A 23,664-nucleotide genomic window follows, 5' to 3' on the forward strand; every position below is an offset into this window, starting at 1 on the left:
GTGCCAGTGAGCCCAGACACACACAAATTCTCTCACCCGTTATTTTTAAGGGTTTGCTCTTTCTGCCCTGCCCGCTGTGCTTGTATTGCCTTGATGTTGCAGGGACATTCCAGCTGGTACCCGGCTGGAGGAGTGAGCGGGGTCTGAGCGTGAGTGAGGGCGGTGGGGCTGCCCTGGGAGACACGGCCATGCTGTGATTTCTGGGGAGGAGCGGAGAGCAGCGAGCGGCCTCGGCGGCTCCTTCATCGCCGCTTCCCCCTCACGGCCCTGAGGGCGGCCGTTCCCCTCACATCTCGCGACACTTGGAGCCACCCGGCTCCTCAGCCCAGCGGGCGCACCGAGTTCTCGTGAGACCTCCGGGCCCCGACGGGCGGCAAATCCCTTCGGTAGGTCCCGCCCACCGACATCTCGCGAGACTTCGGGAGGGCAGACTTAGGGAGGGGTCAGCGAGATTAGCTCCGCCCCCGAGTCTCGGTGATTATAACGTCATCACAAAGCGCCACCCTTCTAGAAAGCCCGGCGGGGTCTTTCCCGTTGCCGTCGCGCTTTTAGAGCTGCCCGCAGCCGCCTGCGAACCGCTCCAGCGCCGTGGCGGCGGCTCCCAAAACCCCGCGGCGGGCGCGTGGCGGGCGCGGCGATCCCGCTCCCTCCTTTCTTGCCGCTCGCGGCGTCGGCAGCGCTGCCGCGGCGGGCCGCGCTGTCCGGCGGGGCTGCCCGGTGGGGGCTCCGGCGATGTCCGGCTCCCGGGCGGCTCCTCCCGGTTGAGCGGCGGCTCCGCGCGGGCCCCGCGCCCTCCCCGCGCCGCACCCGCGGCCCGCCCGGCCGGGCATGAGGCGGAGCGGCGGCGGCACAAAGGCTCCAGCGGGGCTGCGCCTTGCCTGAGGCGGCGCCGGGCCCGCCGCGCCCCGCGGGGCGATGTCGCACGATCACGACATGGACAGGACGATCAAGGTTGGCGGGGGACGCCGCCGGCGGGGCGGATTTTGGGGCGGTTCGTCCCGGGGGGTTTGCTCGGGATCCCGCGAACCGAGGAGCTGAAGTTTGTGGTGTTTGTGTTTTAGCGAGCAGAGGAATTGGTGCTCGCTGGCCGCGAGTTGTGGTGTTCGCTCATTAATTAGTGCTGCTGGTTAATGAGGCTCTCATTATCCATGGTAATTAGTGCCGCGCTCGCTCCTGCCCTTCCATCGGGACTCGGGGTTGGTCCCGATCTGTCCCTGCTGCAATTCCCCTTTACCCGGTGCAGCTGATCCCAACTCGGATATGAAGTTTTTTAGGGTTTTTGTTTTCTTCCTTATTCTGCGGGTTCTGCCCAATGTCCGCATGGCCCAGAAGTTCCTCATTCCTTTTGTCCAAATCCTTCTTCCCCAGCTTTGTTCACCTTTCCCGGATTAAAGTCCACAAACCACGAAATTATCTGAGTTAAATTGATCAGAAGTTTCTGTGAGCACCTCCTGAACCCCCCAAATTCCTCTGATCCACTGGGATTTCTGCCCCTTCCTTCTAAATCCTGTATAAATTAAACTTGTATAATTTAATACTTTTATAATCTTTAGTACTTTAATAAGTACTGATCATTTTCTACTTTATGCCGATTTTATTTTGCTTTTCAAATCCTTGGTTTAGCTCAGGCTTGGTTGTTCTGGGGTTCAGGGTCTGGAATTTAGGACAGGATTTATTTCCAGATTTGGGGATTGAGAGAGGTTGGAGGAGCAGGAGCTGGAATTCCCCAGGATGGGATTTTTCTCTGGTTGCATCCAGTTTGTCCCAGCAGCATCCTGCATTCCTCCCAGTCACCCTGGGACTCCCAAAACTTCAATTTCCAACCATTTCCCATCAATATCTTTAAGAAATAGGTTTTTAACTGTTTTTAAAACATGATGGAAGGTTTACAAAGTCTGCATCCGTATGCAAACCTTGAGATTACAAATGCTGGCTTAGAAATGCCATGGAACAGGACAGGCATTGTTGAGAAATAGAAATAAATTTCAGGACAGAAATTCAGAAATAAATTTAAGGACAGCCTTGCAGAAAGCCCTAAATACTTTAGAGAAATAGAACTATGAAAGATGCATTATATTAGGACCCATGAGGTCCTAATTACTAAAGCTATTTTATTGTAAGCTATTACTAAAATAGCTTAAAATAACTAAAATTACTTAAATTACTAAAATAACAAATTACTCCACAGGGGTAGTTTTAGATTATTGGGGTTTTTTTTGAGGCATTTACAGCATGGAGTGGTAAAAACTGATAGGCAAAGAAATGCTTAGAATGTATTGTAATTAAAAAAATCAAAAATTAAATTAGAAATAATTGGCTTCTGATTGTGATGGTGTGAATTGTAACACCTGGATTGTCTCACCCTTCACCTGAGACTGAAAATGGAATAAATGTTTATAAACCCCTCTCAGTTGCCCCATCTCTGGGTCAGAAAAGGGACAAATCCCACAAATTGGTGTTTTGTGTGAGGGAAAAAGGCTTTTTTTGGGTTGTGCTGGTCAAAAAAAAAAACCCCTTAATCCCACAAATCTCCAGTGGGATCATGGAATCCGTGGGGTTGGAAAAGCTCTGAGCAGGGCTGGGCTGGGAGAGGGACCCAGGCTGGGAGAGCTCTGGGAATTCAGCTTCTCCTTTTGGAATTCTCCTTTTCCCCTGGAAATTCTGCTTTTCCTTTTTGGAATTCAGCTTCTCCTTTGGGAATTCTGCTTTTCCACTGAGAATTCTGCTTTTCCTTTTGGGAATTCTGCTTTTCTTCTGAGAATTCTGCCTCTACTCTGGGAATTCTGCTTTTCCTTTTGGAATTCTCCTTTCCCCTGGGAATTCTGCTTTTCCTTTTTGGAATTCAGCTTCTCCTTTTGGAATTCTTCTTTTCCCCGGGAAATTCTGCTTTTCTTTTTGGAATTCAGCTTCTCCTTTGGGAATTCTGCTTTTTCCCCTGAGAATTCTGCTTCTCCTTTTGGGAATTCTGCTTCTCCTTTTGGGAATTCTGCTTCTCCTTTTGGAATTCTCCTTTTCCCCTGGAAATCCTGCTTTTCTTTTTGGAATTCAGCTTCTCCTTTGGAAATTCTGCTTTTTTCCCTGAGAATTCTGCTTTTCCTTTTGGGAATTCTGCTTCTCCTTTTGGAATTCTCCTTTTCCCCTGGAAATTCTGCTTTTCTTTTTGGAATTCTGCTTTTCCTTTTTGGAATTCTGCTTTTCTTCTGAGAATTCTGCCTCTACTCTGGGAATTCTGCTTTTCCTTTTGGAATTCTCCTTTTCCCCTGGGAATTCTCCTTTCCCAGGCCCTGGGCATCCCAGCCTGCTGGGGTAGTTCCCAAATTTTTGGCTCAGCCTTGGTGAGAGGGAATTTTGCTCCTGGAGAGATCCCAGCTCCACGTGGAGTTGTGAAACTCTGCTGGAATTCTGGATATTTCACATCATGATCCCCCTTTTTTCCCCACTGAAAATTCAGGTTATTAATCAGAAGTTTCAGGTTCCTGGAATTTTGGATATTCCCAGGAATTCCATACCAGTGAAATCCAGCTGAAACACTTGGATGTTTTTAAACACATTGGTGCTTTTAAAGCATTTTCAGCTGTTTAGGATCAAAATCCTGGAATTTTTCAGGTTGGAAAAGAGTGAACATTTCCCTGGCAATGCTGGGAATCCCTGGTGCTAAGGTTGGAGCTGCCATTCCTGAGCTGGGAGGTGGAAGTGGCTCCTAAATCCTGGATTTGGTGTCATTTGTGGTTCTTGACCATGAATTAATCATTTTACCTCTGAGTTATAAAGCTGCTCAGGGATGAAGGTTGGGATCCAAATTTAAAAAGGGCAGGAGGTAAAATCGTTGCTTTTTTCTTTAAAACAATGGCAAATACACAGAATAGGAAATAGATATTAAATGCTCATTAATGCCCTCCTAAAATTGTGTTTTCACCCCACCCCTGCTGTTTTCAGCTCTCTGCAGCTGAATAGAAGAAAAATTAAATCAGCTTTTCCCTAACAAGGGAAATTCTTCCTCACAAGTGAAATTTATCTGAGTTCAATTGGTCAGAAGTTTCTTTGAGCACCACAAATTTCTGTGATCCACTGAGATTTCTGCCCCTTCCTTCCTAACCCTTTAAAAACCTTCAGGGGTGGCTCCTGCCATGAATTTCCAGTGGATTTGGGAATTGTTTTTTCCTTGTGCTGCTGTTGCAGCAGCTCCTTGTGCTGTGATTTATCCTGAGCACAGGCAGGAATTTAATAAAGGAACAAAGGCCCAGCTCAGGGCATCAATCAAAGCTCTGAGCTGGGTTTAAAGCTGGGTTTAAAGCTGGGTTTAAAGGCTGCCTTGGGATGTGGTTAAGCCTGAGAGCACCCAAGTGTGGCCTAACAAAACCCAGCCATGTTTGTGTGGGTTTGGACAAAAGGAGCCTGGCTCATGAGCAGAAAAATCTACAATTAATCAAGCAGGGTTTAATTTACACTGTGATGGCTCCAGTGGTTTGAAACCTACAATTTTCTGTTTTCTGTAACCAAAAAAATGCATTTTAATGCTGAAATGGGCTCCTTGTTTCATTGAGATTGATCATTTCTGGGTAGGAAGCTGGAACTGAGTCAGGGAGAGATGCCCCTGGTACACTTTGGGTATTAAAAGCACAAAATCCCATTTACTGCTCTCAATAACCCTGTTTGGAAATTCCAGCTGCACAGAAACAGAAATTTTAACAATTTTAATCAGCTAAATAATTTTAACAATTTTAAATTTTAACAATTTCAATCAGGTAAATGATGATGTGAGCATTCATATTTATTTTTATTTTTATATTTGTATTTCTAATTATATAATGGTATGTTTATTTTTATATTTGCATTCATGTTCAAAGGTATATTTATATTTATGCAGAATGTATATTTATATTTAATTTTATATGTTTATCTTATATTTGTATTCATCTTTATAGCCAAATCTATATTTATATTCCATTTTATATGTTTGTCATATATTTATATTTATAATTATAGTTGTATTTATAGTTATTAAATATAAATACAAATATAATTATAATTTTAAATATAAAATGTTATATAAATTTAAATTAAAATTTATATAATATTTAAATATTTAAATTTATATAATAATTTCTATTTAAAATTAAATATTTTCCTCAGAAAAGCAAACTCCAAGCAGGCATTTTTACACTCAGATCTGCTGAGTTGTTTTTGGGGTTTTTTTTTGGGAAAAGCTGTAGTAATTTTATTTATTATGTATTTATTGCCTGTGTTTTCCCTCCTGCTGCTCCTTCCTGAACAGGAAACCTCCATTTTAGAGGAATACAACATAAACTGGACTCAGAAGCTGGGAGCTGGGATCAGTGGCCCTGTTAGGTAAGGGAACACCCAGGATTGTCCCTGCCCTGTGGAGGAGTCTGTGAGTATTTTACTAAAAAACCTGATGGGATACATGGAAAACCCAAACCAACAAACGCCTGTGCCCCACGTGGGTCATGCAGGAGGGGTTTTGTCTTTTTTTTTTTGGGAATTTGGGGAGGAAAATTTCTCCTCCCTTCTCTGTGCTGGTGTGTTCCCCCAGCCTGGTTTGGAATAACGACACCAGAAATTCCTGCTGAGCCCCCTGCCCTGCCCCTTCCCTGCTTTCCCTGCTGTTTTTCCAGCTTTTCCTCTGCCTTTGCATCCCAGCCCTGCTGCTCGTGGATTTTTAACCCCTGGATGATTCCTGGGAAGGAAAACACTTTTCCAACAAAGCTCCTCCCTTCAGAAAATGGGAATTTGGGCTGGAAAACCCCTGGGTGCTCCCTTTGTCTTTCCCATCATTTTTCTTCCTGTCTGGGTTCTCCTCATCCTTTTTGGGTTGTTTCATTAAAACACTCGTTTTGTGCTTTGTTCTTTTGGCTGCCTCTTCAAACGTGGGCCCTCTCCTCAATTGTTAAAGGAGGGGGGGAAAAAGAGAAAAAACATCACCCAAAATGAGGATTTCCTTCCCAAACCACTTTATCTATCCCAAATATTTCATTTATTCCAGAATCACTGGGGGTCTTCAGGTGTGCTTTGGGTTATTTCCATCCAAAATCTCTCTTGGGGCTGAATTTAGGGATGTATCCCAGACTTGGGGCCTTCCTGGGAATTCCCATGTGGAGAACAAGCTCAGAGCTACAAATGAATTACTTCAGGTGTCTCTTTTGCATCTCCTTGCTGACTGAATGATTTTGTTGCTGTAATACCAGAGTCTGCATGAAAAAATCCTCCCAAGAACGCTTTGCACTGAAAATCCTCCTCGATCGTCCAAAAGCTCGAAATGAGGTACAGTTCCTGCTTTTCTCTCCAAAAAAAAACTTAAATTTTTGAAGCTTTGGGGATGTTTTAAACATAAAAAAATCCCACCACCAAACCCCCATTTGCTGGCTGTGCATCCAGAGATTTGTTTCTAATGAACTGAGCTGTGTTTTCAAGCTGTTCTTCTCCCTGTAATGGAACAGAACCAGTTTGAGAGGGAATTTTGTTGCCACATGTCACTGCTCCAAGAATGCTTCGAGTTGTTCTGGAAATGGATTCTTTTTTCCATGTGCCAGGACCTAAAGCAGCTCCTGACACAGGTTGGGAATTCCTGAGGTGTCAGACTGGTCAGCCTGTGGAATGACGGGCACTCCTCCAAGCTGTGGGGAATTTAAAGAAGGGTTAATTGTCCTTGAGGTTGAAGCAACTTCCATTTCTTGTCACTGAGCAAATTGTCCCTTAAAATTCCCATTAAAATCATGTGTCCAAAAAGCACCAAGGCTTGGCTTGATTGAACAGCCCAGGGAGCTTTAAAGTGGGGGAAATTCCTGAATGCTGGGACAGGAGGTCCCAATTCCCTCCCAGCTGGAGCCTCCCTGCAACCCCAACCCCACAGCCTGGCTCAGCAAGGGACACATTTGATGGGATTTGTGCTGGGAGAGAGGCAAAAAGGGACAGCTCTGAGCTGGGGTTACCCTCCAGACACACCTCAGGTTCTGGTTCCAGGCATGGAGGGGTTGGAGGTTCTGAGCAAGGCTTTAATTCAGATGTTCCAGCTGTTGGGAGTGCTTAGCCACGAATGGAATGATGGAATTTTGGGGTTTATTCATTCCAGATGATGGAATTTTGGGGTTTATTCATTCCAGATGATGGAATTTTGGGTTTTTTTCATTCATTTTCACTTCCACTGAAGTGCTACATTGCTCCTTTAAAGCTGGTTCTGTCCAAATTCCTGTAAAACACCCCCAAGATGGAGCTTTTCCCAGAGCTCTGTGTGGGATCCCACAACCTGCCCCAAATTTGGGGTGTTTTTAGCCCCAGTGCCTGTCCCTGTGTGCAGTAACAGCTCTTCCCTTCTCTTCAAGGTACGTCTGCACATGATGTGTGCAACACATCCCAATATTGTTCAAATAATTGAAGTTTATGCTAACAGTGTGCAGTTCCCACATGAATCCAGCCCCAGGTAAGGTTACATAGGGGGATTCATTCCCACAGCTTCTTTTCCATGTTTAGCCCAAGGTATAGTGGAGTTTGCTTTGCTTTGCTTTGGTTTTAATCACAAAATTATTATTTCAAGGGGGTCCCAGGTGTAATAATTATCCTGCAGACCAAGCAGCTCTTGTTTGTTTTTTTTTTTTCCCCTGACTTTTGTGTATTTAAATTATTTTGCCTCCTTTATTCCCTGTGTTGAATGCATCTCCATTTTTTTAGGTTTTCCATTGATTCAGTCTGCATTGTGTGAAAGAGTTGTTTCTAAAAATATGAAATTCAGCCCTGAAAACTCTCAATGCATTGTCCTGCTTAAAATGAACACAGGAAAACATGGAGCAGAGTGATTATTTTTTTGTGTGTGTGTATGCATTATTATATTTGGATAAAAATATTGTCTTCTGATAGGATCTTAGTGGAGAAAAATCATCAGAGCTGGGAGAATGAAAGAGCTGAGACCTGCCTTAGGCTCTGGTGTAGCTGATTTTGCTGTGTGGTGGGAACTGGGAGTTGATTCCTTGAGGATCTGGCAGCCCTGATCTCCACCTTCCTATTTTTTATCCTTCATATTGACGGCAGTAAAGCTGTAAATGAAAATAATGGGGGATCCAGACTCAAAACCATCCACGTGCTGTGTAATCCTCGAGGGCAGAGTGTCCACATGGCTTCCAGCTCCATCCAGGCTGGAGCTGGATGTATCCATGTCCAGTTTGTTCCAGCTGGATGTGGGAGCCCATCAGGAGGAGCAAACTGGAGATTTCCTGGGAGCCAGAAAAACCAGGAGGATTTTAAACTCGGACAGCACCAAAATAGCCCCAAAAGCAGCACAGAGAAAGCAGTGTTTGTGTGAAATATGCATTCTTAGCTTAGCAATTCTGTTCTTTTGGATGCTTTTTTTAATGTAACAACATGAAATGCTTTTGAACAGGGCTCGGCTCCTAATTGTAATGGAGATGATGGAAGGGGGAGAGCTCTTCCACAGAATCAGCCAGCACCGGCACTTTACTGAGAAGCAAGCGAGCCAAGTAACAAAGCAGGCAAGTCACCCCCTGTCCCAGCAAATCCATCACGCTCTGGCTAAAGTAGGGACAATTCCCGGGGCTGGAAGGGTGGGGAAAAAGGATGAATTCAAAGATTCCTCAGTTCTGATCCGATGATCATTGCCTGCTTTGTTATAAGTGACAATGCCCAAGCTTTACTAGGAATAAAGGATTGAAGGTGTGGGCTTTGTTCTCTCTGGGTCTGCTGTGCTTAACGTTGCTTTTCCACACCTGCTCTAGAGAAGACTCCCAAGAGAATTTTGTCATTCTTCTTGTCCTAAAAGTGTTGCCTCCAGCAGGAACCTCCTGAGCTCTGGAACCTCCGTGACCCCCTTGGCGTTTCTCTCCTCTGGGCCAGGGGTTTTCAGGCTGGGTTCTGGGCTTGGGCTGTGGAATTCCTGGAAGATCCCAAGGAAGGAATGTGTCTGTTTGTTCTGGTTTTGTGTCTGTTTGTTCCTTCACCCTTTCTCTCCCAGCTGACTCCTGAATGATTTTATAACCTCCATGGTGGTTTCTGCAGGGGGTTTTGGTGTCCGTCAGGTTTTTTGTTGCTGGTGGGACTCTCAGAAGGATCTCTGTGGAATTCAGTGCTGGGATCCCCAGTTCCCCTCAGCTGGAGAGAGAATATTTGAACCTGGGGCAAAAAATTTGTGTTACTTTTGTGCTTTGACTTGTTTCTAATGAAATGCTAATCTTGCTGGTACTTTTTGGTCTCATCCAACAAAGAAATGAGGTGGAAGTACAGAATTATTCTTTTTGTTTGACATCCTTTGGGCTGTTTGATTTCTTTGACACAATGGGGAGAACTTGTAAAACTTTACCAGAAATCAAGACTTTGGTTTGAATTCTGTGTGTACACTTGGGTTATTCATGTCTCAAGTAACTCTTTGCTTTAATTGTTCATAGAAATGAAGTTTGAAATGTGAAATTATTTTCTAAGGTGGTTCTTCATCGTTGTCTTGTACCCAGGAATGGTTAAAGCTTTTCACAGCACTGCCTCATTTTCTCTGGGAATGTGTTTGTATTCATTGCTGAGCTGAGTTAGCAGTGAAGTTCTCTTGTGACAGTAATTTGGAGGTTTTTAAGGACTCTAAACTTGGGTAGGATCCTACAGAGTGCAGCAGGGATGCTTCCAAATAAGGGTTGTGAGGCTGTGCCTCGCTTCTGTCCCAGGAATGCTGTTTAAATATTTATACTTGGCTTTTCTTGAAATGAATTGCACTTGGAAATGTGCAGTCCCTGGAGCTTTTCCTGCCTGGACTGCAGGTTCCCAAAGCATCCTTGAAACAATCCAGGAATGCATTTCTGTGGGGTATCCACAGAATGACTGAAGTGCAGGCAGTGCCCATCCAAAATGAGAGAATAAGAGTGCCTGAGTGTTGGATCTGCAGATTCCCTGGAATCCTGAACTCCCTGCTGGGTAGGGGCAGCACCCTGGAACCCTGGCACAGCAGGGAAGGGGCACTGGCACCTCCTGCTTCACTTTGGGGGGCTCTCAATGCCTTGAGTTCCCAGACTGAGGAGGTTGGGAAGCCCAGGCCAGCCTGGCTTTTGTTTCCTGTGGGACTCATGTCCCAGCTGTCACCTCAGTGCAGCAGGGCCAGGCTTGTCCTGAAGGAGAGCTCCACTTGGGTGGAGTTAAAATATTTGGGGTTGGAAATGTCCTTTGTAAAGCTGCAGTAAATGTCCAGGCTGCAGGAGGAGGTCAGTGATTGTAGCTGATTTATTGTGCCCTTTTCCAGATAGCTTTGGCTTTGCAGCATTGCCACTCACTAAACATTGCACACAGAGACCTCAAGCCTGAGAATCTCCTCTTCAAGGATAACTCTCTGGTAAGATGAACATTTGCAATTCTTTTGCTGCTGAATTCTGGTGAAGTGTGGCTCAAGGGTGACTCTCAGAGTAGTGGTAAAATGACACGAATGTTTTGGTGACAAAATTGAAATTGAAAATTCAATTGAAGAAAAAAAAAATTTAATGGAAATGAATTTTCAATTGAAAATTTCAGTTGAATTCAATTAAATTGCAAATTGAATCACCTGGATGGACTTGGTGCTTTCCCATCCCCTGATCTCCTTGCAGGGCAGTGAGTCCCTGCTGCTGCTGCTGTAAAATAGGAGTCAGGTTCTGCACCTGAACTCAGGGTCCAGCTCTGCCCCCTCATCAGGATGTTCTGAGCCTCTGCCCAGAGGTGCTCTGATAGATCCAAACAATTCTTTGTGTCTCCTGCTCACCACCAGCCTGGGTATGCAGTGACCCCCCCTCCAGGGGCTCAGTGCCTTCCCAGTCCCTGAGGGGGCTGTTCCTGGCCCAGAGCACCCAGGAAAGCAAAACCCCTGCTTTGAAAGCTCAGTTTGGGACCTTTCAGCTGCCTGCTGGAGTGTGAGGGTACAAATACAATGCTTGGAAAAGGTGAGATGAGGACAGGGGGAGAATTCTGTGTTAGAAAAGCTGGTTTAATGAGATTTGTCTAATAAAGCCTCTTCTCCTTGTTTTAGGATGCACCTGTTAAATTGTGTGACTTTGGGTTTGCCAAAGTAGACCAAGGTGACTTGATGACACCCCAGTTCACTCCCTATTATGTAGCACCTCAGGTAACAACCAGTTCCTGCTCTGGCCTAAAGGGGGATCATTTATTGCCTCAGCCTCCATATCCACGTTATTTTAACCCCCTTTTCTGTCCTGGAAGGGCTCTGAGTGCAGGAACCTTGCAGGAATCCCTCCACCCTGAGCTGGAGTGCCACAGGGATTTGTTGATAAAGCAAATTTCCCAGACTCTGCTCAGCACTGATGGTGATAATTGGCCTTTAGCTGTGTTAAAGCAGCTGCTTTGGAGAAATCCCTGCTTTGCCATCCTCCTTCCAGCTCAAGCTCATTCAGGATTCCATTAAAAAGAAGAAAAAGGTTCTGAAAAGGCTGCTCACAAAGGGCAGGGGCAGAGGGTTGGTACCTGGGCACCTGGGCCTGGCCCCTGTGTCATTAAACACAATCTGTAATTACACACAGGCTGCTCTTTGTAGTGCTGCTTTGCCCCTCTCCTGTCCTTTGTGTTGGATCCTGCAGGAAATGAAAAGCAGCTGCAGATGGAGATTTAATTGCAGTGCTGGGCTGCTGCCTTTAATCACTGGGAAGGGCAATTCAGAGACCAGAGCATGCCCTGAAAATTCATCAAATTCCTTCCCAGCTGGAGCCTGCTGGGGCTCCCTGCAGCCCAAACCCACAGCCTGGCTCAGCAAGGGACACATTTGATGGGATTTGTGCTGGGAGAGGCAAAAAGGGACAGCTCTGAGCTGGGGTTACCCTCCAGACCCATTTCAGGTTCTGGTTCCAAGCATGGAGGGGTGGGAGGTTCTGAGCAAGTGTTTAATTCAGGCAGAACTGGAGATTTCAGTGCCCCAAAATATTATATATTTTAGTATTTCCCTCATGTAGAAAGCTTCAGACTTTCTTAAGGAGAAAAACTGGACTTTGGTAGTGTTCACTAGCTGAAATAAGTTTCTTGAATGGAAAAGCATCAGGAATCTTTGGCACAGGCTTTGCTGGTTGTGTTGCCTGTCCATGAAATGGATTTTTCTTTGTTTTTATTTCCCCTCTCACCAGGTATTGGAGGCACAAAGAAGACATCAGAAAGAAAAGTCTGGTATTATCCCCACCTCTCCAACCCCTTACACCTACAACAAGGTGAGCTGGGAAACATCTTTCAAAGTCTTCTCCACCCCACTGCTGCTTCTGATAGAGCAAAAAATAAAATGCACACTTAGTGCACACCTAATTAATGATCCTCTAATGAAGGAGGGATAAAGACACAAATGCTGTTAAGGAGCACTAAATGTGAACAAGATTTTGGGGAGAGTAGAAGGAGTCTGCTGGAGTGAGGCCGTGAGGGAAGTTCCTTTCAGCTCTGTTCAAAGGGAATCTCTTTCCTGCTGCCAGAGTTTCTGGATGTGCACAGCATTCCTTGTTCAGGCAGCTGTGCCAGGAACTGCCCTGTACCTGAATCTTCTTGAAAACAATCAAGAATTTATTGTGTAGCTGCTGGAATCTTGGCAGAATCATGGCAGGAAATGTCCTGAAAGGTCCTAATCTTTTTTTGGGCATTCCAAAACGTTTTCCTGCTTATTATCATCACTGTCTCCTGCTGGCTGAGCAGTGCTTGAACCACTGAGTGTTCTGGGTGTGTCAATTTTAGTTCAGGTTTTCTGGTTTGTGATCCCAGAGTAAGGATCTGTCCTGATTCCAGCTCTAGGGATGGTTGTTTATTCCACCCCGTGCCTGAGCAGGTGTTTGATATGCAGTGTTGGCATTCAGTGGCCTCACAGAGAGAGTTAAAGCAATTATTAATTACTCTGCACCACAAATCTGCCTTCTCAGGGCTCTGACTGCCTCTCTCCATCCTGGAGAGCCAGGCTGATGATGGTAGCAGACACTTCTGTTTCTGAACTCCTTAGAATGTACCAGTAGTGTTTTCATATGGAGTCTCTTCTTCCCTCTCTCGTCCCTTGATTTGGGATTTCCAGGGTGGGAGGGATTTGCTTTCCATGTTCCATGTGAAGGATTGCTCTGGTGGCACTGGTGACAGAGCTGCTGAGGGAAGGGCCTTGTCCCCGGGGGTGATTCTGCAAAAGCAGCACCTGGCACTCACCCAGAGTGGGCACTGAGAGCTTCCAGGTGCTCTGTCCTTCCATGGCAGCCCTGTCCTGTCCCTGGCTGCCCCCACTGGCAGCTCTGATTCCGTTTCCCTGCTGTTCCTTTCTTGGGTGGTTGTTCTGTTTTCAGCTTCCCATTGGAAACAACTGGATCCTTTTATGGGATTGGGGGTAGGATTGAGGATTGGGGGTAGGATTGAGGATTGGGGGTAGGATTGAGGATTGGGGGTAGGATTGGGGTAGGATTGAGGATTGGGGATAGGATTGGGGGTAGGATTGAGGATTGGGGGTAGGATTCAGATATCCTGAGAGATGCAATAAGGCTCTCACACCTCTGCAGCCCTGGCTGTTCCAGACAATTCCCAAGCACTTGGAATTTGTTCAGCTCGGAGCTGCCTTGTCACAGCAGCCAGATTTATCCACAAGCAATAAACTGTGCTGGTGTTCACAGGGGTCCCAGGAAGAGGGAAGAAATGAGGATCTGACTCCATGTTTCAGAAGGCTGATTTATTATTTTATGATATATATTATATTAGAAATATACTAAAAGAATAGAAGAAAGGATTTTATCGAAAGGCAAAGAAAGGAATGGCAATAAAATCTTGTGACTCTCAGACAGTCTGAGCCAGCTGGGCTGTGATTGGCCATTAATTAGAAACAGCCACATGAGCCCAATCCCAGATGCACCTGTTGCATTCCACAGCAGCAGATAACCATTGGTTACATTTTGTTCCTGAGGCCTCTCAGCTTCTCAGGAGGAAAAAATCCTAAGGAAAGGATTTTTGATAAAATGTGTCTGTGACAATAAACCTCTCACACCTCTGCAGCTCTGGCTGTCCCAGACAATTCCCAAGCCCCTGGAAGTTGTTCAGCTTGGAGCTGCCTTGTCCCAGCAGCCAGATTTATCCAGGAAGGTGGATCTGGAGGAGGAGCTGAGCTGCTTCTGTTCCTTTAGGGAATCACACAGGACTTTTATCAGAACTCCCCCAGTATTTGCTGCAAACTGCTCCCCAGAGTGACCCTTTCCTTGCTTGCAGAGCTGTGACCTGTGGTCCCTGGGGGTGATTATCTACGTGATGCTGTGTGGGTACCCCCCCTTCTACTCCAAGCACCACAGCCGGACGATTCCCAAGGACATGAGGAAAAAGATCATGACAGGAAGCTTCGAGTTCCCAGAGGAGGAGTGGAGCCAGATCTCAGAAATGGCAAAAGACATTGTCAGAAAGTGAGTCCTTGGAGGGAGCTCTGCTGTTGCTCTGTGCTTGTGTTAAGGAATTGGAATGGTTTCATGCTAAGGAAGTGGAAAAGCACCTTGGAAGTGCCTTATCCCAGCACTGGGGATTGTCTGCAGCTCATCCAGCTGACAAATTCTCTGTTACATTCAGCATAAGCAAGTCTAGGAAATGTTTTCTTTCCCCTGTCCAAGTGTTTAATGTTGATGTCTCTTTTGTTGGGGTGAATTGTGTATTGAGTCTTCAAGGGGAGTGGGAGCACTGAAGGGTTTCAGGATAACACAGCTGGCACGGATTTCCTGGGATAACATTTGAATTCCTGTGAAAATCAAGTGCCTTTAATGGGCTGTGGTAAATCTGTCCCCTAAAGCCCTGTGCACATCATACAGAACCTAAAAAGAATCAGGCAGGAGGATGGAGAGGGAGATTAAGATCTGTCATGAGGTGCCAGACTCAGATAAGGTTTTGCATGGATGTTTTATTCCAAATGCTAATGGAGTCTGTTTTCCATGCAGGGCACATCCCTCAGCTGGGAGTGTTTCAAAGACTTGGTCTGTTTGGGAGCAAGAACGTGGCACTGATTAGGGCTTGACCTCACTTATTTTTGAAAAAGTGACAGGGACTTACTGCCTTTGCATCACCAGAGAGAGGAGCTGAGGGAATAAAAGCAATATAAATAGGAAAAAAAAATCACTTGGGGAAGTAATTTAAAAGTGTCACTGGCTCCTGAGATGCACTGTAAATTCTCCAAGGATTCACATTGTTTGGAGAGGGTGCTGAGCCCTTTTTAGAGCTGTGCAGGGGAACCCCCAACCTTTCATTAAATTAACTTTCCTTTATACCAAGGTCAGCTCTTTATTCTCACACAGAAACTCCACAGGCAAAAGGTTTCATTGTCTTTCAAAATTCCCATGGAAGTCAGCTCTGAGGATGTTGTCACATGGATCCAGGCTGATTTCTGACCTCAGGCTTGATGAGGGTTTGATAATGGCTTAGGATCTGGGAAATGCCTGGCAAAGGAATGCACGTGGCTGCTATCAAGAGTGAGCTTAACCTGCTTGGCAGCAAGTGGCATTGCTGCTCTCCCCCGTGGTGCTGCTGACATTTTGGACAAGTTATTTCCACTTTCTTGGTACATTAAACAATTGTGCTCTGCAGCCAAGAAGCTGATCTGGAGTTGTCTGGGGAAGTGTGACAGGCTCATGGAGTCATTCCCATTTTCATTCAGACTTTGGGATGACTTGTCAGCACTCTGGGGGAAATCTTGCTTTTTTATTTAGTTGTGCTCATCGTGAGAACACAAATTTATCTGTTAATCCTCTTTCCAGGGTTTCGTGCTAGGAAAAAAAAATTATTTAATGGAGTTTTCAGCAATCTTGGAATAAAGTTGCTTTTTATTTTGAGGGGCTGGAACTAAAGTGTTCATCACTTGAGGACTTTGCAGGGGGGAGAAAAGCTGAGGAGTGGCACGGTGGGAGCAGTGAATGCAGCAGAGTTTGCATGCCCAGAGTCCTTGGGATGAGTGTAACCTGTTCTGGGCGTGAGCTCTGGGAGTGCCTTTCCAGAAAGTGCCAGCCTGGATCATTTCCAGCTCCTCTGGAGGTGATTTCCCACCTGGGAGCAGCAGCTGTGGAACTCAGCAGCACAGGGGTACCCCAGGAATGCCTTTAGCACCCTCCTTTGCCCTGATGAGCTGTGACAGCACTAAACCACAGCAAGCTCAGGGAGCTGGCACAGATTTTGGGCTCATTTTGGGGCAGTTTGAGCTCTTGGCAAAGCTGGTTATTTTAGCCTTGAAAATGCTTGAATGCTCTGTAAATCACCACAGCCCTTCTTAGGGATTTATTCTTTCCTCCCCAGGCTGCTGAAGGTCAAACCTGAGGAACGTCTGACCATTGAGGGGGTGTTGGACCATCCCTGGCTCAATTCCACAGAAGCTCTGGACAACATCCTGCCCTCTGCCCAGCTGATGATGGACAAGGTGTGAGCAGCAGTTATTTGGTCAGGAATGTTGCACAGGAGCAGGAGAGCTCTGGGATGGGTGAAGGGCTTTTTTTGATGTGGGGTTATGCAGATAAGGAGCTTCTCTTCTGCTTAAGGGGAGCCTGAGATCATAGGGAGAAAATGGAAACAGAAATGAAAATGGGAATAAAATGTGAAATTTGGGCTTGAAGGAGATGCTCCCAGATGGTGGTAACAAGCAGCCATGTGCTGATGGTGGAATGCAGAGCCTGAGGGATCTTCCATAGGTCTTCCCTCTTTTTGCCATGTTTTATGAGGTCATACAGCAATGACCTCACTAATTACACAAATAGTCCTTGTTTCCTTGAATTTCTGCTCAAAGAGGATTTCAGTCAATCTTGTGAACATGAGGAGGAGATGATCCTTTGTCCTGTTTCCCCCAGGGATATTTTGTCACTGATTTTAGTTCCAACCAATACCTTGCTTCACGCAAACCTGATTTTTCTTGCACATCTCCAAAATAAATCAAATTTTGGTGCCTCTTTTTTTCACCCATGGCAAACACTGTCTCCATTGTCTTTCCAGGCCATGGTGGCAGGGATCCAACAGGCTCATGCAGAACAACTTGCAAACATGAGAATCCAGGACCTCAAAGTGAGCCTGAAACCCCTTCACTCCGTGAACAACCCGATCCTGCGCAAGCGGAAACTCCTGGGGTAACTCCAGAGCTGGGCTTGGAAGGACAACCTGGAGCCAGCTGGGAATGGCTTTGGGAATGGCACAGGCTCAGTTGAGATGGTTTAACACACTTGTGGTGTTGCTCAGACAAGTAGCAGTGGCACAGTGTGGGTTTTCTGCCAAGATGTGCCAGTGAGGGCAGGAAGGAGGTTGGACGCTGTTCCTGCATTGAGCAGATTCCTGTTGGGATGATGGGTCACGTGTAAGATAAGGCAAACTGGGAGAAAAAATTCTTAAGATATTTTTTTCTCATCCTGACATTTATTTACTGAAGAAGTCAGGTAACCTCTCTGTCTCTCTCTCTCTTTGTTGGAATTAATCTAAAAAATAGACTCCTACATTTTAGGATCACTCTTATCTGAAGTAATTTAAAATAATATTCCTTTTTCTCCATACTTAAAATGATCAAGAATTATAATTAATGCTGAACCTGTCTCCCAGTTTCCCAGAGAGGGAAGGAGCTGTGTTAGACTGCAGCAGTTACACAACAAGTAACGAGCTTGAGCTCGTTAAATTCTAATTATTTCCCCCTTGTTCTTGTGCAGCACCAAGCCAAAGGATGGTGTTTACATCCATGACCCTGAGAATGGAAGCAATGATTCCAACGTGGCTCTGGAGAAGCTGAGAGATGTGATTGCTCAGTGCATTCTACCACAGGCTGGTAAAGGTTGCCACTTTTAAGAACCTTTTATTCCTAAATGTGCAAGACCCCACCTTTGGGTCTGTCTGTGTCAGTGGTGAGGAAGGAAGGGAAGTCTGAGCAGCCTCTGAGCTGGGATTTGGGTTCATGTGGGATTTTAGTGACATGCAGAGCTGTTAAAAGAACTTTTAAACAGGAATATTGGGTTTGAAGGCCATTTCCTGGTTTGTGTGGGGTCAGCAGGAATAACTGCCCCGTTTGCTGAGCCCTGAGTGAGGCACGAGGCCAAACCTCCTGTGTCCCTCTGTTGTCCCAACCAGGAGAGAATGAAGATGAGAAGTTGAATGAAGTGATGCAGGAGGCCTGGAAATACAACAGGGAGTGCAAATTGCTGCGAGACACCCTGCAGAGCTTCAGCTGGAACGGTGAGGATCCCTGCTCTCCCCCAGGGAATGTGGGAGAGGGGAAGCACACACCCCCTGCTATGGAAATAACCCCCAGTGTACTGGATTTGGGCTGATTTAGCTTTTGACACTGTTTTATCCCTTCTGCCACAACTGATGTTCCCAAAATGGGGGTGAAAAAGTTGCTTTGAAATTTTTATTTGAGGCTCAGGGTTGAGTTTCCTGAAGCACCGGGAATGTAACAGCACAAATGGATCATGATAGAAAGGGGGAATTTTAAACTGCCCGAGGGCAGGGATAGATGGGATATGTGCAAAAAACCTTCCCTGTGAGGGTGAGGAGGCCCTGGACAGGTTGCCCAGGGAAGCTGTGGCTGCCCCATCCCTGCCTGGAAGTGTCCAAGGAGGGGTTGGACAGGGCTTGGAGCAACCTGGGATAGTGGAAGATGTCCCTGCCCAGATGACCTTTAGGGTCCTTTCCAACCATCCCACGATTCTGTGATCCTTTTAGGAACCTCTCCAGCTGTGCTGAGCTGCTTTCCATCCAGCTGTTTATTCCCTCTTTCTGCTGGAGGCTGCTCCTCCCTGTCAGCTCAGTTTGGAAGCAGAATGAAAGCAGGACAGGCACCTTGGAATGCTCAGGTGGCTCCTGGCCAGAGGAGGCTGCAGAGGGCTCAGCCCCAGGAGCAGGTGCTGGTGGATGGAAGGGACCAGGAGCCTCAGCCAGCTTCACAAGGGCTTGGTCCTGCTTCCTCCTGGTCTGTTTGCTTGGCTTTCACTGAGATCTTTAATTGCTCCATTTTTCCATGGTCTGTGAGTTCTTTTGGATCCTGTGCTGCTGTTGCCCTGAGTTTGTGGGAAGCATTGTTTCATTCCAGCTGGGATTGCTTTCCACCTTGTGCCCAGCTCCAGCTGATTCCCTGGTTTTTTTTTTTCCCCTTCCAGGCAGAGGATTCACAGACAAAGTGGATCGACTAAAACTGGCAGAAATTGTCAAACAAGTGATTGAAGAGCAGACAAATTCCCACGACTCTCAATAGCTGGAGCTTCTTAATCTTATTTTTTTTACCATTTAAGATTTATTCTTTAACTGTAAAAAGTATTTTTATGTAAATTAATAAATCATAATTATTTCATTAAATTTCCATACTGCTTGAAAATGCTGTATAGTTGTAGATACAAAAAAAAAAAATCATTGGTACTGTAATATTTTTTTAAAACTCAGTTCCTCGAGGTATATATGATCACTTATGTACTGTTAATCATGAGCCCCACAAATGGGGTGGATTTTATTGTTAAAAACCATTCTTTTTCTTAATAACCAGTTGCAGAAGCTGCCTTTCACCTGCCACATCCAGCCCCTGCAGTGACTGTATGCGAAGGAGAGCCACAGTTTCTCAAGCCCCTGCTCAGTGAGTACTTGAAGCAAGTGCTGTGAAATGCAGATTCACAGCTCCCCTTGGCACCTAAATTCCAGGTCTTTAGGTAGAGAGAAATCAATTAAATTAAATCAATTAAATACCTTCAGTTTGGCTTGGTGCCTGGCCCAGGCACCTGAGGCCATGTGCTTGCTGAAATTTTCAGTTCTGAGCAGTGACTCTCTTTTATTTCATCTTCCCCATTCCCTCAGACCTTCTTTAAGGCTTAACCTCCTCTCTTCCTTTCTCCTCATCTTCCTCAGAGCATTTTTAAGGCTGAATCAGCCATTCAGCACAAAACTCTTCTTTTTCTCACCTTGTCCAACAGCAGAACAGAAGAATGTTCAAGTCTTTATGCACAAATTCTTTTAATTTCCATGGTGGGATCTTCCATGGACCGAGACCAGCCTGGGCTTTGTTTGTTTGGGTTATTCCCATTCTTTCCTTCCTAGAAGATCCAAGGCTTGGGTTCTGACTTGTCCTCTTGTTTGGCAGAGCTGTTCCCAGGCAGGCTCCCAGTGCTCTGGGGAACTCCTGGGATTTCTCTGGAGCCCAAATTCTCATCTCTGATGCCTTCGAGCTCCTTCTTGGGGGAGCCACAACTGCAGGGCTGCTCCCTGCTCCCCAGGGCAGGTTCTTACTCTAGTCTGGAACATTGGCTCCAAAAGCTGCTTTTTTAAATCCTGATAAAGCAAACCAATGGCAAGAATCTGTACATAGTTCTAGTTTTCTACCTTTTCTGCTTCTCTTTCTTTCAGAGATCAGGCGGAGGCTTTTTATAGAGCTATTTTGGTACCAAATCCGTGCAGACACCGGCTGAGTGTGGTCTGCAGACTGCAGTGCCAACCCAGGGCCCTCAGTGACCACTCCTGAACGTTGTTGTCTTTCACAGCTCATCCATTTTTGGGTTTACATTGACAAACCTGAGCCATCAGTCTCCCAATTCTCTCCTACAAAAGTCCAGCCTTGTTCTTTTTTTTTTTTTTTTTTTTTGTCTCTTTTTCTATACCAAAACTTCCTTGCAGCTTTAGCTGGATGGCAAAGCAGTGTCTGACTCTTTCTATACAATTTTCTAAACAGTGACTTCTTGTTTTTTCTACATGAAGGAGATGCTTTGTTTCCTGTTCTCTGTCAGCTTTCCTTAATCCTGTGGACAGTTTTCCAATGCCTGATTTATTGCAGGGTAAGGACAGTCCCTGCTTATCCATCCTCTGATGGGAGCAGGGAGTGTCTGTGTGAGCTGGAATTGTACCTCTGACACTACCTGGAATATTTGTGCACTGACCTGTTGATGAAAACTGAAGAGAATTGGCAAAAATTGAGATGTTTTGTCACTTTTTTGGCTTTACCATCAAGCCCTGTTACGTGCATTTCTGTCCTTGCTGTAATTCTAGGTCATGTCTTGAAATGGTTTCATTTTGAACTTGAAATCCATGTTTTTCTGGGGAATTGAAACTTTCAAGTGTGGCAGATAGAGATGGAAACAAAGAAATCACCTTTGTTTGAATGGCAGAGCAGAAAATCCCCTCCAAAAGCACTTTGTGACTCTGCCCTCCCAGCAGGAAAATCCTCAGGCCGTTTTTTGGGAGTCAGAATTTGTGGGAAGTGCAGTCAGGGGGGAAGGTGGGATCTGATGTGTGTTAGAGGATTCCTCATTTCTTCATCCCTTAAGTGCTGCTGATCCTGAGGTGGGAACATTTGTACAAATTTCCAAGGGCTTTTGCCACAAGGAGCTGCTTTTGATGGATTTAATCTACTTTTTCTTGTCTGTGATAAATAAGAAGGGCCTGATTTGAAGCAGAGGGAGGAGGGACAGATTAAGAAAACACAATTTGAAGACTCAAGGTCAAATGGTTTTGTTTCTATGAGAAAGTTGATTTTTTTACTCTTGGATAAGTTCTGTTTTACATTTCAAAGTTCAATAACTTTAATGGATTCATTTATGTGTTTGAAAGTAGCATTTGACTTTCTCCTTCCTGTGTTTAGTTTATTTTTCAGTTGAAGCAAGTGCAAAACACCTTGTCTTGATTCTCTGAGGCTTGACTTGGTAATAAATCTACTGATCCTTTATAGCAGACTGTGAATAATGTAAATATCTCGAGCTGGAAGTGTGGGATCAAAGAAGAATTTCTTTGTACAAACACTAAAATATGTGGGAAAGCTCTGGAGGTTGTTGGGTTTTGGTTTTTTTTAGAATTTTATTTAAGTGAAGAAAAATGTCTGAAATCATTTGACCTTTTCAAAATTTTCTGTATAACTGGCTTCTCCTGTGATTTGATTATTTGAAGCTTTTCTATATATATTAAAATTAGGAGAACCTGATTAGTGAGAGAGATTTTGATTGGAAATAGCAACATGTCAAACTTGCTGTCATTACTCCTGGATTTTCTTTTGGAAACTCGAGTCTGTCCCCATGTTTAACTCCTGTGTGTTAAAATGTTCTCATTTCTCCTCTCAGTGTTCCCTGTTAGTTCCTTTTGGATCAGTATTACATTGTAAATATTACCCATCCTGTATATAAATGATTTTACTAAACTCAAAATTTCCTGGCTGGTTTTGTTTGGTTCCCAAATCCCTGCAGGAGAGAAGGAAGGAGCAGGAGGGAGGAGCAGCAGGATTCTGCTTTTCCTGGAAATGCCCAGAAGGTGTGGGTGCAGCACCTGGGGCTGTGGTAAGTGGTGAGCACAGTGGTGCTGGGTTCATTTCTGCATTTGGTGATCTTAGAGGGCTTTTCCAGCCTTAGAGATTCCATGATTCCATTATTCTGCCACGCTCAGCCCCCCATCCCACCTCCCTGATCCATGGGAACAAACACTTGAATGAGGGTTTGAGGCTGGATAAACCCTTAGGGAATCCTGGGCTCTGCTTGGCAACATAACCCAAAATTGCCTTTTTTAAGCCCAGCTTTCCATCAGATGGCAGCAGCACCTGCCCAGTGCTCCCAGTTAACCCCTGAGGGCTGTGGGGTTGGACTGGGCACTCGGGGAAGGGAGGGATGAGTCCCTCTGTCCTCAGGGACTCTGGAATAGGACCCAGATCCCCATGGCTGGTGCTCCTTGCAGTGGGACTGGGGGACACTAGCTGGTCACAAAAAATGGAGCAAAGCTTTGTTGCTTTTGGCCCTGTGCTGGTCCAGGGGCAGGCAGTGCTTCCCTCCCCTCTCTGCCCACAGAGCCTCAGGGGGGCACCTGGGCCCTCCCTGCCTCTGGAAATGGTTTTGTTGTCCTCGAGGTGACAGCAACCAGACCCACCCTTGGTGCAGGAGCATCTCAGGACACAAGAGGGGGCAGGTGTGAGGGCTCAGGCTCCTCCCTTGTGAGAGAATTTCCCTCTGCTTGGTGCCTTGGGGGAGTTCAGAGCAGGTTGGGTGGTGAGTGACCCTCAGAGCCTCCAGACTGGGAAAGGGACTGAGGGGACAATTTCTGGGAGCACTTAGAGCAGCCAACCCAGCAAGAAAACTCCCCTCAAACAAACACTGAGTGACTCCTGCATTCTGAGGAGCGCCGGGGCTGTGTCAGCACCCACTGCCAGCCCTGCTGCTCCATTAGCAATCCAATCATTGTTCCCTGGGTAATCTTCCATCACTTAGGAAGCCTTAATCCCCTTTTAAACAAATTGCACTGGCTCCACAAACGGGGTCAGTCGCAGGAGGGTGCAGGAGGCTCTCAGGGATGAGGCTGGGTGTGTTTCATGCCCTGCCAGTGCCAGGGCACAAATCCCACCCTCCCTGTGGAATATTTGCCTTGGAAGTGGGGCTGGAGAAACACTGAGCCATCCATGTCCAAACGTTGGGACTAGAGGAGGATTTGAAGGACCAAGTGGAAGAAGATGGCTGAAAACTTTGTTTTTATCCTGTAAAACAGCAAAATTGAATTGTTTCACTCAGTCTGACTCTGTAGGAGAAAATAAGTCATTGACCAAACCTCCAGGGCCCTTGTGTGACTTACCCAGAGTTTACACAGTTGTGTAAGTTAATTACACAAAGCTGGAGTATTTCCTCTTCTTGTCTAACCTGCTATGAGAAAAATTTGGGTTGGACCCAAAAAGCGAAGCTGTTGGAAAATAAAGAGTGTAAAGGTAAAGAGTTGTTTTTAACACAGCTTAAGACCTGGTTTATTTCC

At 45.7% G+C, this 23,664-nt stretch overlaps 1 protein-coding gene across 8 annotated transcripts; it reads left to right on the forward strand.

Moving 5' to 3' along the window:
- The first annotated feature begins 532 nt into the window (after nt 1-532).
- Nucleotides 533-22,085, forward strand: MAPKAPK5 (MAPK activated protein kinase 5). 8 transcript variants are annotated; one of them, XM_071445151.1, is made up of 14 exons: nt 534-951; nt 5,276-5,349; nt 6,207-6,282; nt 7,341-7,438; nt 8,393-8,505; nt 10,251-10,336; nt 11,003-11,098; nt 12,105-12,185; nt 14,188-14,375; nt 16,243-16,363; nt 16,930-17,060; nt 17,628-17,749; nt 18,043-18,147; nt 19,071-22,085. In XM_071445151.1, the coding sequence occupies exons 1-14, from the start codon at nt 916-918 to the stop codon at nt 19,163-19,165; spliced, it is 1,422 nt and encodes a 473-aa protein (XP_071301252.1). In that variant the 5' UTR covers nt 534-915; the 3' UTR covers nt 19,166-22,085. The 8 variants fall into 8 exon arrangements, with proteins under 8 accessions (XP_071301256.1, XP_071301252.1, XP_071301260.1 ...); XM_071445152.1 differs by having other exon boundaries at nt 535-951; nt 17,628-17,743; XM_071445153.1 differs by lacking the exon at nt 534-951 and adding an exon at nt 992-1,151.
- Nucleotides 22,086-23,664: the final 1,579 nt, after the last annotated feature.

This window comes from Agelaius tricolor, unplaced genomic scaffold, assembly GCF_023055355.1.
Source record: "Agelaius tricolor isolate 1412-34295 unplaced genomic scaffold, bAgeTri1.0.p SCAF_20, whole genome shotgun sequence".
Classification (NCBI taxonomy): domain Eukaryota; kingdom Metazoa; phylum Chordata; class Aves; order Passeriformes; family Icteridae; genus Agelaius; species Agelaius tricolor.